Source organism: Sylvia atricapilla, chromosome 1 (assembly GCF_009819655.1).
Source record: "Sylvia atricapilla isolate bSylAtr1 chromosome 1, bSylAtr1.pri, whole genome shotgun sequence".
Classification (NCBI taxonomy): domain Eukaryota; kingdom Metazoa; phylum Chordata; class Aves; order Passeriformes; family Sylviidae; genus Sylvia; species Sylvia atricapilla.
The window spans coordinates 20,486,782-20,504,183 of NC_089140.1; the positions used below are offsets into that span (position 1 = coordinate 20,486,782).

A 17,402-nucleotide genomic window follows, 5' to 3' on the forward strand; every position below is an offset into this window, starting at 1 on the left:
GCTGGCAAGTTTCCGCCGGGGCTGTGGGACGTGGCAGGGCGGTGCCCTACACGGGGGGCGCGGGGAACCCCGGCACGGCGCGCCCGGGGAGGACGGGGGTGACAGCAGCGACGGCAGCGGCATCTTCGGCGTCGTGGAAATGGGCGCTGCTTTTCCCCCCTTGCCTCTCGTCCCCCTCCAGAGTGAGCGCGGTAGCTGCAAGAAGGGGTTGGCAAGTTTAATGTTGTGTCAGAGGCCTGGTAAAATACTCCGAATAACCTACTGAAGCCCCTCTATAGGTATGATGCGTGTATATATATATATATCTTGCTAAGAACCTTTTATTTCCTTTTGAGCTTTCTGAATGAGTAAGATCAGGGAAAAATTATGCTAACTATTCACAAAGGGCTGCCAAGTGTTCAAAATTAATAGCCAGAAAAAATAATACGTTTTCTTTAGCTGCCTCCCATTATTAGCAATCTCAGCTCCTATGCTTAAGACACAAACCTTACAGGTTAAATGTGTTTTCCTTGTAGCTGGGTAAGCAGTTATATGCCTAAGGCTTCATTCTGCCGTTATTGTAACAACGATCCCAGGAATAACTCAGGGTTTTTTGTGTGGACAGCCCATTATTGAAATTGCTGCAACCAGGATCTTGCTCCTGGATAATAACTAGGATAGTTGCAGGCTTGATTTCAACAAATGTTTATTTCTCCACTGCTGTACCAAACAGACTTTTGCTATTAATTTTGGTAGGCACATGGTAAGTGTCTTAGGTGAGCACCTGGCATAATGCTAATTATTCATTAGATTTAGTCTGCAAATATGTGTAACATAAAAGGCCAGACAAAAATCTCAGTGTTTTAAGAGCAATTTTATGATTAAAATGGAACTACCAGCAATGGAGAAGAATGAGGTAGATAGTACTGGGCAATAGCAATGGCATAAAAGTTAATAGAGAAAAACTTTGAGTAGCAGCAGACTGTTTCAGCATGAATGCAGAGGTTGCATGAGGAAGGTGATGGAGTCTCTGCCATTTAGATTGGAGTGAATTAAGGATATGAATTAAAATTGGAGTGGCCAAAGCACAGCTTCCATTCTGAAATTCTGCTCTGATGCATCAGGTAAGGGACAAATTTTTTTCCTCTTTGCTATAGGAAGAGAGTAATACATTGTAGAATATTATCTGTAACATCTTCAGCACTTAGGGGATGCAAAACTACCATTGATTTTTGATTCGTTTTAGCTTGCAGTCCTGCAGAAAGAAATATCTTCACTGGAAGTTCTGATAAACCTGAACATGAACAGTGGGTAGAGAAAAAGGTGAACTTCACACCCCAATTCTCAGTAGTGAACTATTCTACTTCAGGTAATGCACTTTACAAGGAGCAATGTGAACCTATGTATTTTATTAAAGAGCTTGTGTTTTTTGAATGAAATTCTGCTTTGCTTTCATTCCGTTGGCAACCAGAAGTGCACAAATGCAGTTTGTATCTAAATGTACGTCCTTGAGATTTTAATTTCTTTTGTTCGCTGAAGCTTAGTCAAGCAAAGGAAGCTGACAAGGTTGAGCTACTGAAGTGCTTGCAGTATAAGTCCTGGGCTGCAGCTCATTCCATTCACCCACTGAATAAGAGGCAGAGGTCACACAGCATTCCTGAGGCTAAGGGTTCCCGAAGCCCAGGCTGGAAGCTGCTGTGCTGCCCAGCCCTCCCAGAGCTCTGTTTAAGCCATCAAATTTGAGCTGTAAGCTTTTGTGAGCCCTGGCACAGAAGTACATACCCGTTCTATGAGTAGGCAAAAAGCAAAACAGCACATAACCAACAGTCTCACAGATTAAAGATACTGTACTGAGAAACAATAATAGGTTTAGTTGACTGTTGTTTTCTTAAAGGTGTGCTGGTGCCCCATCTGTTTTTCCTAACAGAGCACAAATTATACTTCACAAACACTTCAATGCACACATATGCAAGAATCATCCTCATTCAGAAAATGCTTTGCCCCTAAAATCCAAGGTATTTGTTTTAGCAAATATGACCCACCCACTTCGTGTTTCAAGTGTAATTTCCATATGTTTATGTCACTGCTGCCATATGTGCTTTTGGCCACCTGCCTGATCTCTGTGTCTCACTATGAAATGTTGGCTGTTGGGACTACAGTAAACCTTTAAATGCCTTTTGCTGGTTGGCACTTACAGCTTCTTCCATTTGTGCATCTGTTGTAAGTTTCTTGTAAGCTGTAATAAATTTAAGGCACATTTGCATTGCAAGCCCCAAAGGGGATTAAAATATGTCCCCTTGAAATGCAAAAAGATCTGTACTGTCTTTTTCAGAAGAGACTCTGTCTCAGTGGAGCCATAAACATCACAGAGAGTGTACTTTGAATGGAAATGAAATCACAGTAATCTGTCTAGTTTCATGGAAAATGCTATGAGACTCAGAGGTGGTGGCTGATGGGGATCTTGACCACTTCTGACATTAAGAACAGACAGCTAAGAGCATCACTCAGCACCACGTTGGGGATTATTCATAAGCTACTGGTTCTCATCTGTGCTGTTTACTGCAATTCCTTCCCTTGCAACTCCAGTGTGCAGTCATGGAGCTGCCTGGTCAGCCTGCAACATCACCTCTACAGAAGCCAATCAGAGGTAAGCCAATGGCACTCTTGGAAAAAAAACCAGGTATTTTTATCGCAAGAGTTTCAGTTCACACTGAGAATTTTCATTTTTGCCCTTATTTTTTTTAGTGGCCTTTTTTTCCCAGATAATTATGTATTACCTTACTGCCAAGAATGAAATACAGAATCCAGCCCTAGAAATTTAGCAAAAAGACACCTGTATTTTGTGTAACTTCCATTAATGGGGGAAATGGATATTCATAGACAGAAGGTACAGGTGCCTGAATGGCTTTATACTGCATATCTGTTGTACTAAAAACTAAAATGTCCATATCATGGAATATCTGTTATTTCCCACTGTTATTTGGTATGAAAGCATCACTGAAAAGACTGGCATTCACCTTTTTTTTTTTTTTTTTTTTTTTTTTTTTTTATTTACCATTTAATTTAAAGAGTAAGAAATGAGAGTAATTTAGTCCAAATATGAATGTGCTTTCCAGTTATATAAACCTTGACTAAACAGATGTGAATGCTTTTCTTAATCAGATTTATGCCCTTTTTCTAAAGTTTCTGCTTCCAGGAGGTGTAGAAAGATACATAAAGATTAAACACCCATGAAAAAACATCCTGCCATGCAAATGCAATATTTTTTGTTGTCAGTACCATACAACAGTGGTAAGCCCTAGCATGCATGTGGCTTTAGAGGCATTCCTTCACACATGCCCTGCTCCATGAATATTATACAAGCTCTGGGCAATGGGGACACACTTCAACATGAGGAAATAAAAGACCCTTAACACCCTACAAACAAAGGAACAGGAGGAACACTAGTGCTCAGCAAGAGCAAGTGCTGTAGCCTATAACTTGAGTGCTGCTGTGACTTCCATGATCTAAGAAGACCTTCAGCCATGGCCTAAAAACATGAAGACTGCTATGATTTTGAAAACAGAAATGGCCCTGTTTCAAAAAATAAAACAAAAAACCCCACAGATTCTGGCTCTAATCTTCAACTGGGATAAGTCACTACCTTTAGCTGAGAGCCTAGTTTAAGGAGGAGCTCCCAAGGCCAGTGTATCCAGGGAAGTCATGTTTTTTCTGAACCCTGATAATCCACATCCCTATATTCTGACTAGGAGAAGCTGATATGGATTTCTGAATATCATCAGGCTGCAGAACAGCTAAATATTCCAGCATTGAAATCTCCCTTTGTAACTTCCTTGACTAATTTTTGTCTTGAAAAATAAACTGGAAAATTCTTTTATGAATTTTTTTAAATTATGTTGCCTATTGTCATTCCTAGCATTGCAAAGCATATCAAATTGGTATGACTAGCTGCTGATTTTTTCAAGTAAATGACTTAGACTCAAAACTAACCAAGTCTGTCTAAAATATTCTATTTTAATGTCTAATGAACTATATGAAACTGGCAGGGGTTTCATCATTAAGGAAGTGACATGAACACGAGTCAAAGCCACCCTGTTGCTTGATTTAAATTTCCAAAGAATTATTGCCATGCATTAGGTTCCTCTCTACTATAGTTTCTAGTTGCCAGAATGGGAAGTTTTCTGTATCAAAATAGGACGTTCCTGTACCAAATCAGGTGTTCATTTCAAAGCCACTACAGCCCTGTGCCCTGAGGTTCTCAAATACCATACACACCTCCAGGAATGAAGAGAGGACAGGGAGAGGAGTTGTTTTGAAGCTCTATCACAAGTACAGCAATTTATATAATCCATCCCTTAAAAAACAAAACAAAAAAACCCAAATCAAATATAACACCCCGTCTCATTTCTTTAACAGCAATAGCACTGACTGCTGAATGGCAGCAATACAGTTAGCAATGACTAGGACATAAAGAATGAGGTTTTCCAAACTGAGAAGAGGTTTAAGGCTCAATGCTCAACCTGAAACTCTTTAAGCAGAACCAGTTTTCAGAATACACAAAGTCTCTTAATCTTGATTTTGGGTGCCCCAAAATAGATAATTAGAAAAATTTTATCTCTCCACATCCTTGTTTCACAAAATTTATATATTGTCAAAGGCCAAGAAATTGTTCAAGAATCATGATAGGCACTTTATAAGGACCATTTACTTACATACCAGATAAAATATTTGAATTAAGCATATCAAGTTTTCCAGAGAATCTATGCAAAATGCACGGTGTGTGTAGCTTCTTTCTGTCCTTTGCCACACTGCTGACCTGGCCATCTTGACCTTGCTCAGCACTAGGCTGCAATTCCTGCAGCAAACTGTTGATCCAGGCAGAAGTCAACAGCATGGACGAACAGTCACTTGTCACATTACAATGGGAAACCCCATCTTGGTTCACTGTTTTAAATTTTGAGGTTGTAAACTTTTTCAAGCATGAGTCATCCATCCATTCTCTCTTTCAGAAAACTGAAAAGACGTGATTCTTGTACACCCTTAATGAACCCGGTGAGTTAAACACTTACTACTTCTTTTTGGCCAAGCTTTTCCAAATCAAAGTGCCTAAAGAGCTCCTCTAGCCAAAAAACAATTAAAGCTGAGAAATTATTTCGTTCTTCTGTCTCCCCCAGTTCCATCACTTACACAAAGCATAAATAGCATAATGTTTTCTTGCCATGATATACCAGGAAATGATGATCTTTCTGAGGAAGAGGCAGGACACAGCAATAGAATCATTAATTGCGTGCAGCAATTGTTCCATTCTTCCTTTGAGATGCCCAGGACAAGCAAAACAGTACTAGCTCCTTGAAGGCCAAGTTTTTAGTGGATTCCTCAGTCCAAATTCTTGTGCCAAATCCTTGGTTCCAATGAGACTCATAAACTGAGTGTACATTGTGTTAGCCATTCTGGAATTAATTGGCTTCTTTCAAAGGGAAGAGGCGGTGCTGCACACACCCCAAAACTGAGAAGACTGAGTTTCTAAAAAGACATTCTGTTTTTACACGCCAGTTCTATGCCTAATTTTCAAGCATAAATATACTCCATCCAGTTTGTGAGGGGGGAAGATGATCCAGATTTAAGATGCATAATATATTGTGGCCACAAGGAATTTAATTTAGTGGGAAATTAATTAAATACAGAAGAGATGATGCATATGGCTGGAGAAGGAAGGAAGAATAAAGGTGTCCATACTTTTTCAGGTGGAACAGTATCCTGTTTCCCAATACAAAGACAATTCAGTGTCTACATGATATTTTCCTTAAGACTTTGGTCTTGTATATGGTCCAATATGTATACTAAGTGGGAGAGAGCTTATAGATGGCAGGAGGAAGAATCTAACAACTATTCAGGCACTTTGTAGATGCTTCAGTTTTGCTAACTCAGACTTTTGCTAGTGTTTGTAGCTGTTTATTTGACATGGGTCAGGCATTTTTATAAACTCCATGACAGAATTTACCAAGCCTACCATGTAAGTCCAGCACATCAGGATGAAACAACATACAGGTCAGATGTCAAGATATTTCAAAGCGAGAGGCAGGGTTTTCCCTCAATGTGGTAATGCCACTGTCTTGCAGTTGTATTCCAAAAATAATCAACTTCTGTCATATCAAGAGGAACCTTGAGAGATATCCTGCAGATGAAGGACACAATGCTATTGTACTACAACATACATGATGCCTGGACTGCCAATGACAATGTGAATAATTCACAGTTTAGGTTAATTAATTGCTTGAGTTTAATATTGTTAGGTTTTGAACAACAGTGTCCTATACTGTTGGAGATGAGTGCTACATCTGACTGGCACCAAAACTGTGATAAAACCATCCTCAGGGACTTCATCTGACACGCAGCATTCCCAATGGACAATTCCAACAGTCTCCCATTGTATTTTTCTGGTGAATTATGTGAAACATGTTTGCTAGAGTTTTAAGTAAGCCCAACTCCCTACCACTGAATTCTGACACTGCCAGTCCCTACTGCCACATGTCTTGTGCAAGAAGATTTCTCTTCTTCAGAAACAACTATTTTAGGCTTTCTTGGCCTTTTTAGTCTAGGCTTTTTGGGACTTCTCTCTCCAAGCTATCTTGGCAAAAAATAACCATTAAATTTCACAGTCTTTTTTCTTAAAAAAGCTTGTTCCAACTTTAGAAAAACCTAAAGCTTTTGTTTTTAGTTGAGGCAAAGGGGAAAGGATTCCAAAAGCAGCCAAAAATGACACTGTTATATTTTTCCTAGATTTTTTTCACAATAGCTTTTCAATTTATTCTTTATTTCAGTTTATCATTACAAAATCTCACAACTTCTTCAAATCTGTGTTTTATTATAGACTATTTTCTAAGATACTTTCAGGCAGATATTATATTGGTGTGTTTGACAGATATCTGTAGACATGTAGACATCTGTAGACAAAGCTAGAAGGAGAATATTTTAAGTACAATAACTTCTGTAATTACAGTCCATAACTGATATTGAATAGTTTTATATTAGTTTTAAAGTAAATCATTTGCAAATGCTAGCAACAGAACCAGGATGGAATACATCTCTGTGCTGTCTAAGCACCAAGTGCTCAGCTTCTTGGGCAGATTTTACAGTACTCACTGTGTAAAATTTTTGTTTATCTAATCTACAGGTTGCTCAGCAGGGCCACAGTTACAGCTCTGCTATGGCTGCATTAAAGGTTTTCTTTCTGTCTGGAGAAAATACCCTTCTGCTGAAATCCTACTACCATGGCAGATCTTGTTTCCTGTGCTAATGCTAGTCATAGTCAGAGATTAAACTCACCACATGGACTGAATGGAAAAAAAAAGTTTGGGCAGGGGCTGAACTCCTTAAAAGACAAAACTGCAGTGTACAGAAGCTGTAGGTGATACTAGATGGCCTTGTGATCAGGTGTGACCAACACTGACATACAGCTACAAATCTTTTTCAGTTTGCACAGTATAGGTAGATGCAAATCATACGGTGATACCGGAGGTGAAAATTCCTGTCTTCAGCAAGAAGTTAAGAGGCATATCCAGGCTCACTGTCTGCACTTCCTTTCTTTCCCTCATCTCCCCTCCCCTCCCTTTGAGGGAGCAGAAGGCACCACATCATTTCCTCCTGCCCTTAAAAGAGAGCTGGGATCTCCCACGCCATTACCTCATCCTGAACTGATCCCCCTTTAACAAATGCCTGGCTCCCTGCCTGCTGTCACCCTTCAAGGGTCTGAGTCAAAACACATTCATTGCACCAGTAATCATTTGCCTGACTGCAGGGGTCTTAAAGAGCTCTCAGTCTGTTTTTTTCAGTCCAGTGAATATATAATTTTTTGTTTGTTTGTTTTTTTTTTTTTTTTTTTTTTTTTTTTTTTTTTTTTTTTGTTTTTTGGCAAGCGCTGGAATGTGTAAATTCAAGAAAGTCAATAACATAATGTAAACATGTACCTCTCATCCAGACTGGGTAACCACTGCAGGCCAAATGTAACAAACAAGCCAGATTTATTTAGATTTAAATGTATTTAAACCAGAAAAGTAAAGATTTTATTAGAGAAGCAATGTAATTTTATTCCTTACTTCCTACAGATTATATACCTAGCACCAAAATCTGAAAATAAAATCTTGAAATGAAGCTACTAATATCTTTGAAAAGCAAAAGGTTAAAAAGGTTTGTCTGACGACTTCCAAGTAATTTTCACTACATTAATTTTCCTGGTATAGAGTTCTTAGAAAATGCATTGATAGAGGCTGACAAATCTGGTTTGATGCGGTTTTCACTTCTAGTCTTGCAGATGTGTAGCATTATAAATGAAAATCATAGGCTTCCTTACCCATATGGCACAGCCCAGCAGGCTTCCTGGAAGCACCACCTACCTCTCTGGTTGACATTACTTTTACTGAGAACCACTTCAGCAGAAACCAACTCTGATAAATACCCTCTGATGAATACCCTGAAACATAACATCTGATAATGATCCACTTTGATAAACTGCAAAAGGTTTTCAGTTTTATTAGTAACCTACTGGGCCAATGGTTATGGAAAGAATAATTGATGCCATATGCTCAGTGATTTTTTTCAATTCACTGATTGCATTGCAAGGGTATGACATGCCTCACATTCTTTCCTGGCCACAGTGATTTCTGACCCAGAACATGAGCTTCCCTTCCAGACAGCTGAGATGTTTGTATACTCTTCCTGATCCTCACTTGGGTATTTAGTAGGTTATATCGGACCTTTGGACAGAAGAAGCATTTTTTGTTGTTCAGCCATCAGCATTGATATTTGCTTGTACTGAAGTTATGGCTGAGCACTGTGAAGACACTTTTAAACATCTGGTGTATGAGCAGAGGGAGATTTTCTCTGCTCTCTCTCCTTTTTTTGAATATAGATGAAGTGCTCACAAACACTTCCTAGCTTTAGGTGTACTGCCTTTTGTCACCCAGCCTTATACTGAGGCGTCACATTCATGGCCTCGACAAAGCCCAGTGACAGGCACTGCAGACTGGCAGCCTCCTGTCACGGCTGTGCGTGAGCAGAGGCCCTGCTGGGTCTGCTCTGCTGCAAAGCAGAGGCAGGGAGGAGACTTACATCAGTTGCCTATGGAGTTTTTTGTGTATTTGTTGAATTATAAACAGAGCAGTGAAAATCTTTTCTTCTCACTTTGAGGACAAGATTACATGGTCCAGTCACATTTTGTGATTTAGCTTTTTAGTTGCCAGGTACAATGCAGAATCTTAAAGTGGGGATTTTTGCATGTTTCTGTGATGTTCTTGTTCATTGCTAATTGTAACGTTTTTAACAATTCTAAAGCATTTTAAGAAGCGAAAACATGGTTTCATGTTCCTCTTACCACATGTAGCTGTTTCACTGTTTGTTGATTACCAAGGCAACAATGTCAGACTTAGCAGATTACCTGTATCATACCACTCATCAGAGATGTGGGCAAACTCCAGGAAATTCTGCATTGAGGAAATGCTGCTAGTTGGAAGGAGGCAAGAGTTTCCAAAGCTGTCTCAGTGAAAATGCTGATATCACATGCTTATTACAACGACTTTAAAAATATCATTAAAAGATCAGTTTGCTTAAAATGTATTTTACTATAAATATATTAGAGTCAAGCAAACAGCTGCTTCATCAATGCATTATCATAGTTCTGTAGATGCACCCATTTAGAATAAATTAGTGTTGTTTTAGAAAAGCCTTTCATTTGTTATTTAAAGCCACATTGTGGAGCATAATTAATACATGAAACAGCCCATATTTGTGTCCTAAAAAATGCAGAGTCCAGAGTTGGACTTTGGACTTCAACTCTGATAATAATCTCCTCTGTTAATAAAATTAAACTTTCATGGAGTTTTACAGGAATCCTATCCATCCTATATGCATGGAGAAAAGTAAAAAGGAGTTGTCATAATAGCCAAATTTCAGTAAGTCAGAGAGATCCAGTTGGGAAATTTTGCAGACACGTGGCTGCTTTGGGGTCACAAGACAAAGTGTGAGCAACATTTAGCCCGCCCCATGGCTAAGTTAGCAAGATTTTCTGAGCAAAGTATGAAGAATTGCTTTCACAGGGCTCACCCTCTCTCTGCCATCATTCTGGGTTTTCCTATGAGAAGAAAGATAGGAGTGGCCATGGATCTCAGCACTTTTCAGCCATTGCCCCTGTCTGAAATAAGCAGCATGCTTAAATACTTAAATACTATTACGTAAGTTTGGATCCAAAAAGTATGGTTATTATGTTGATGTTACATTTTTAAAGTGAAGAACACTACAAGTAACTGCTTCCAGATTCTCTGTATTCATTTCGGTTCTTTTCACAGCTGTCAAATAAGAATGAGAACCAAGTTAGTGCAGACACAATTATACAGAATTATAAAAGTGACTGCTGCCAGTTGTTTCAAAATGAGCACTCGGGAAATTTTGGCGCTTCCCATTCTTTGCAAGAGGAAGCCAATAAAATCCCAATCTCGTTTACCAATTTCTTTGTTGCCAGAGTGGTGGCATGTTGATTATATTCTCCAGTTTACTACACTAGAAGAGGAAGTAGGTGGAGGATTTCCCCTGAGCAAGGAATGTTCTACTGCCACCAGCTTAGCAGAGACATCTCTGCTGCTTTTTCCATCAGACTCCACTTTTCCTATATATGAATGGCAAAAATACCTAGGAGTCAGGGAAAGAAGAAGGAAAAACAGGTCTCAGCCCTGTTTTCCTGTCTGATATTAATCACTCCAGGTACTGGGCAGCTCCAAATAAATGAACTGCTTCTGGCTGACTACAGCTCTCACCCATCACAGTATGTAGCATTGCTGTGATTTGTAGGTTACAGGAATTGTTAGACAAGAAATTTAAACTCAACCATCAGCTTTACTGATTTCAATAGTCTAAAAGCTGCTTTTTAAAATTTATTTTCACCTTGCATCTATATTTTGAAAGGGTTCTACTAAAGTGTATCTTCTTAGCTGTTAACAACCTTGCTCTTTGTAACACATCTTCATCATCTTGACCAATTTCCTTCAGAGCCTTCAGCATCTTTGTCCCATGACTCTTTCCTCCAGCAAGCACATTTCTAGTTGTGTTGCGCCATGTGATTGCCTTTTCTCAGTTCTCTGTCAAGCACCAATGCAGGAAACCTGCATGCAGCTGGTTGCAATGCCTGCTGCTCTCCTCTGGTACCTCAGCTGCTGCACTTCCTTTCAGAAATCCTAGATGTAGACTTGGATTTCTTGTTTTATTCACCTGCTTACTTTCATGGCTGACAAATAAAGCAGCAGCCTCAGACACTGATAATGAAGATCAAGAGGTGAATGTCAGCACTGTTTTGAAAAAGCTAGCAAGGAGTGGTATTTTTACTTTTAATTTTTTGTTTCTAATTCCACTGTTTTCCACAGGTGATGCGTCCTGTATTTTGGAGGAGTGCACTGAAAGGCAAAAGACTGACCTCTTATTTGCCCTTCAGTTTCAGCTAAAAATTCTTGCCCCACTGCAAATCAAGAGGTGGGAGCTACTGTGACATGCTGTATTAGGCAGCTTCTAAGGAAAAAATAACTATTCCTTAAACCCACCTTGCTTTTGACAGGTTTCTTAAGGGCTCCACAACAATATAATTACACCAAGAAGCTAGTGGCGAAACATGTTGAGGTTTGGTTGACCTTTTTTTTTTTTTTTTTTTTTTTTTTTTTTTTTTTTTTTTTTTTTTTTTTTTTTTTTTTTTCCCCCCCTTGCTAATGTTTCAACTTCACTTTAGAATCTGAATCTGCAAACTGAGGTGTAGGTGAGTGCTTGCCTGTGGTGGGTAACCCATGTAACAACAGTCTGCAATGTATTTACTCTGGTTGATACACACGAACACACACATATGTATAATATGTGTTTAAAACATTAACAACAGAAAGGACACTTTGCAGGGGAAACAGTGTCATTGAGTAGTCTTACTTCTCAATTTAGCAAGAAGCGTTGGGGCAAATTAGAGCAGTTTCATCAGTTATTTCATTCTTTCCTGCGCGGGCTTTGAAAAGACTTCTCGAAAACACCACCCTACGCCCAACTCACGGAACGCCCGGGCCCACGGCAGCGCCGAGGCGGCGGCCAGCCTCATGAGGACAAGCCCCTCGGCCGCCCGCACGCCCCTTCTCCCGCCCGAGCGCCAAGGGAGCGACGGCGGGCAGCGGGGCCCTCTCCGCCCCTCGCTGCCGGGAGGGCGCAGGCGGGGGCCCGGCGCTCAGCAGCCGCCGCACGGACACCTCAGGGGGCGGCAGGGCCGGGGGTGGCCTCGTCCTGCGGCGCCTCCCGCCCGCCGCTCCCCGGGCGACCACAGAGCCCGGGCCGCCGGCGCTCCGGGCAGCTTAGGCCGGGGCGGGCGGGGGGAACGAAAGAGCGGCGGAACGGGCGGGCGGCACTCGGGGAGGCGCGGGGCGGGCCGGCGGGCGCGGCTGGCCGAGCATGGCGGCGCTGCGGGTGCTGGAGCTGTACAGCGGCATCGGCGGGATGCACCAGGCCCTCAGAGGTACCGGCGCGGCCCGCGGGGCTCCGTGCTGCCTGCCCCGCCCGGGACACCCCGCCCTCGGCGGCACCATCTTCTCGAGGGGACCCCCGTCCTTGGGGGAGTGGGAGCAATGCAGGGTGCCCCTCTTCCCCCATAGCCCCGTCCCCAGCCCGGCGTGTCGGCACCAGGTATCCGGAAGCACGTTGGGACAGAAATTAGGGATCCCTGCACCTTGTTTGGCCCAGGCAGCTGCTGCTGGAAAGGCCGTGATTTTGTGTTTGTTTTTATGTGCTGTGTGTAATACAGACGCCCCCCGGCTGGAGATGGGATGATGGGGGTCAGTGGGATGCCCAGGATGATAATCACATGAGCCAGGGTTTCCCACTGGCACGCACGTGGGCTCGGCTTTCAGAGGCCATGGTTAGGTGTACAGCTGAGCCGTGTTCCAGTATGAGCAAGCCTGAACAGCTGAGGCTGGTGTAACTTTTTACAAACATGAAAATTGAATATGGAATTTGAGCTGGTATAGAGATTTCCAGGTGAGTTTTTGATCTGGTACAAAGAGCCCTGGAGCTCAGTGTGCTGAATTGTTAAAGCATGATCTGAGTGACCTTCAGCAGACTCTCTGTGAACTGGCTTCCCCAAATTAAAAATTGAGTTAGGGCCATTGATTTCCTTTGTAAAGTACCCTGGACCTTATTACTTTGAAGTCCAGGTTTCAACACACATTAGTATAATTTATGAGAATCACCATAATAGTTTTAACTGTAACTACAATCCTTCAAATATTTCAGTCAGGGAGCATTAGCAGAGAGCATTGTAATAAAAACATCAGGTAGAAACTTGTCTTATCTTGCTGTTTTTCCAGGGGGCTATGGAATATTAAGAGTATGCTTACGGAGTCAAATCCATTTAGCATCATTTATTTACTTAGAACACACTCAAAAATTGTCAGCATGGCATTTTTCTTACTATCCTATTTTTGATGAACGTGCATGTGTGCTTTATTTATAAATATAAATCTATAAAATACATTTTATTATATTTATTATGTATAAAAAATACACCAAAAAAAAGGTTCCTACATTATTCCTAACCACCTGTTTTGAGAATGTATTTTCCTTGTTTCCAGAGACATTCTTAGAATATTAAGAGAAAAGTATACGTTTGTCTGGAACTGCATGGTTTGGAGTTTTTGTATAATGAAAAGAGTGCGTTATGCCTTGTTTATAGTGCACACACTAATAGTAACATGCTGCTTTTCTAGTAATCAGATTTCTGAAGTGATGGCAAGCTATCCATGTTTGTTGTATTGTAGACAATTTCTCTATTTCCATAGAAAGTAGAGTGGTTCCTGAAAGTTACTCTACACCATAGTTCCTTCACTCTTTACTGAGTTACCAAGCTGTATTCTTGCCGTAATAATAGATGTCATGGGGCAGTTCGGTAGTGTGCTGCAATTTTTAATAAATTACAATGCTAGATGTGATTTCATGTGCATTTCCACCTGAGACAACATCACTTGCAACTCAGTATATACTTTAAAGAGTGGGAATGTTGGGAATGCCTCCTTAGATTATTAGAATGTTGCAAACTTCTATCCAAAAGATATACAAAACTAGTGATGCCCCAGTGGATAGCTGCTACTCATATGAAGTCTTGGAATCATGTCACCTAATGGTGTAGTTTGAAAACTGAGGGATTTAACTAAACCCCTCTTATTACTTCCTGAAAAGGTAAATTTACTTCCACATTTACTGTTTCTGAGCTTGCTGAACACTTCTGATTCAGTCAGTCTTTGGTGTAATTTCTGTTCTTACGGGTTTACATTTGACTGAAGAAATTGCAGTAGGTATGAACAGTGAGACTGAGATTTTTCTGTAGTGGTGTCAGCCAAAGCAGATAAGGGGACTGTAAGGACATTTAATTTATTATTTGTGTAAATGACCTTAACTAGCTCAAAATGGTCAACTACCAACTGAAATTTGCGAAGTGAATGGACACAAAGCTATTTGCTTTACAATTGGTATATTTTTCAGTCTGGGTGCTTATGTTTCTGGGAAGCATATAAAAACTCAGCCCATAAGCATTGTGTTGTCTCAGGAAAGGTCCCATACACTTTTAGATTAAAATCTTGTTAGAGTCTTGTTAAAAGCAATAGGCAATTTGATTAAAACGTATCCTCCCAAATTTACACTGAATTAAGTGTTTATGAACAGGTTATTACATAAAACTGTTTTTTGATGAATTGGATTACATTTGGGATATACTTGGGCATTTGATAATTTCTGCTGGTTTTAAAGTCTTTTAGACATCTGGATTCAGTTTTCTTACATGGTTTATGGAGGAACAATGTAAAGTCAAGGGGCATTGAAGTGTTTGCTTTTACGTGCAAATAAAACAGAAAAGAAGTGAATGTTCCTCTGTAAGTACTTTAATAATGTGTTTCTTATATGTTTTTGGCCTGTATGTGTTCATGAAACCATGCTGTTTGAAAAGGTCTCTGGTCCTATCCTCGATTTAGCAAGTGGCAGATTGTTCAGCATCTTCCTTTTAAATCATGTATGGAAATATTAGAAGGGTTGTGAGGTTTTCCATATAAATAGGAAGTTTGAAAGAAAGGCCTCCATTGTGCCAGTGCTTCCATAAGCCAGATGCACGATAGATGAAGATTATGTATAATAATATATTATCTTGGTATGGTTTCTAGTGAATCTATAAGCCAAGAAAAATAGTAGGAATATGTAGAAAACAGAGGGAACATTTAGTAGTTCAGTGGTAGCATCCCAGGAAAGCCTTGTTCCACGGAAGGGGTTCTGCAGTTCTGGCAGGTTAGTTCCTGGCCATGTAATAGGGTCAGTGATGGTTAGTTCAGCTGGTCCAACTTGCTACTTTTTCTGTGAAAATGTCAGTGTTTCAATTGGCAAATAGGTATTTGTCAGGGACTCTGACACTGACTTTTCTACCTTGGTGCCCATCTTGGCTGTGATCTTCCAAAAACGTAGTTTTAGGATAGCTTGCAGGATGAGGATGTTTGTTGTTTTGGCAGCTGTCATTAACATAGAATGCATTTGGCACCAAAAAGTGTGCAATTGATTTTGAGATTCTCCTTGCCTGCACTAAAAAAGAACTGAATTTCCACATATTGATGGAAGTTTATAGTCTCTTGTGTTTCTCTGAAAGAAAAGAAGTTATGAGTACATAGCTTCATAGTTGAATCACATTTTTGACAGTGAAGAGAAGGTTGTTCCTGAATTTAGATTTCGGTCTAAAGCTGAAAAAGAAAAATCTTGGGGATTGTCTATCTCTGTCAACACATGCAGAATTTCTGGTTTTAGGTTTTGAATGCTTTATAATAATATTTTAACACTAAAGACCTGCAAAAAGATACAATTTAGAAAGTTGAGCTCAGTTAAGGTCAGAAATCAGTGAGTCTATTCATATTCACACTCTTGGAAGATTGAGGCAGCTAAGGGATGAAAGTGCATTTATTTCTTCTTCTCACCCTGTACCCCAAGCCTTTTGGGATTTATAAAGGATAAGTCACACATGTCTAAATGTATGATAATTCTTTTATGTGTGAGTGAGTGAATTTGTTCTTTATAAAGTGCAGAGTTTCTGCAGTGAAAAATACTGTTTTATTTTTAGAAAATCTATGACGGCAAATTAATTTCCTTAGCAACATTCCATCAAACAAACAGCCCGCTCTTCCTCCTTCCTAACCAAAACAAACCTAAACTGGCCTATTAATTCAGCCAGTTTTCCCATGAAAAATGGGTTCCATGTCTCTGCCACAAGCATTTGTAATCTGCCAGGTTCCTAAAAAAAAGTCTCCTTGCATAAAACGCCAAAGGACCGATTTTCAAAAATATTGTAATTTTGCAGTGGTGAAGTTGGTGTTATATTTCCTCTGTAATTGTTGTACTTCAGTTTTGCAGAGTAAAAACTTCTGTCTCGTGCTCTGGCATACATGTTTGTTCATTTTACTTTATTGACTCTGTGAATTGCACAGCACAGTAAACTGGTGTGTGTATTTACACTGAGTAAAGCTATCCTACCAGGAGAGGCAAAGGAGACAAAACTGGCAAGGAGCTTTTGGATTCAGTACAATGCAAAACAAAAATATTGCCGGCTTGAGCAAGTTTTTACACCTAAACTCAATTTAATGCTTCTCCAAAATATAGCTCTTTGAAGCACAGGATGGTGCCAGTTGTGCTATAATGTAAGTTTATAAAGTTTATATGGCTTAACATGATCAAATCCTGTACAAATAAAGCAGTGAAAGAAGTTGCTAAGTATCCTGCAGGAAGCAAGTATCAAGTTTACTGATAGTCGTGTTGACTGTAGCCATGGACAGTTCAGCCTAATCATTTCAGCCAAGAGCTGACAACTCAGAAATTAAATCCTTGCTCTCTGTTTTAAAAGGAAACAGGACTGACAAAACTTGTGACTAATCTTCCCTTTTCCATATGTTTTCATATACCTGTTAGAATAGATAATTGTTCTGGCTCCTATTTTGTAATATGCTGAAATCCACCAAACTGCCCTTGCTATAACCCAGGGTATTTAATGTGTTCTGTTGACACTGATGATTATTGCAAAAGTACAGTAGTGAATATAAACAGATCTATGTTAATTTTAAGGTCTGCAGAAATGCATGACAAAGAAATCAATTCCAAAGAGGAAAAGGACAGATATTGTTATGTCAGAAATTTTATTTCTGTCGTTTGAAGGTGACACTCTTTGGGTTTACTTTTTCAAATCAGAAGCTAATACACACATCCTGTCTTTCTTTGTTTCAAATACATCACCTTCCAATCCTTGCAGCAGTGTCCCTTTCCCTCTAGAATGACAACTCCATAGCTGAAATGGCTTGTAAGCATTGTGTCTTTAATAAAGTAAAGAACTGGGACCCAAAGTG

At 40.1% G+C, this 17,402-nt stretch overlaps 1 protein-coding gene across 4 annotated transcripts in view; it reads left to right on the forward strand.

The window, feature by feature from the left end:
* The first annotated feature begins 300 nt into the window (after positions 1–300).
* The window catches only part of TRDMT1 (tRNA aspartic acid methyltransferase 1), a 40,943-nt gene continuing 23,841 nt past the window's right edge, over positions 301–17,402 (forward strand). The window contains exons 1-3 of one of the 4 annotated variants that reach the window (XM_066316700.1): positions 301–1,103; positions 1,226–1,348; positions 2,566–2,659. In XM_066316700.1, the coding sequence (XP_066172797.1) occupies positions 2,575–2,659 (85 nt within the window). In that variant the 5' untranslated portion in view covers positions 301–1,103; positions 1,226–1,348; positions 2,566–2,574. Of the gene's footprint in view, positions 1,104–1,225; positions 1,349–2,565; positions 2,660–12,158; positions 12,503–17,402 lie in introns of those variants that run through there. The other 3 variants (XM_066316683.1, XM_066316674.1, XM_066316689.1) reach the window with 3 other exon arrangements.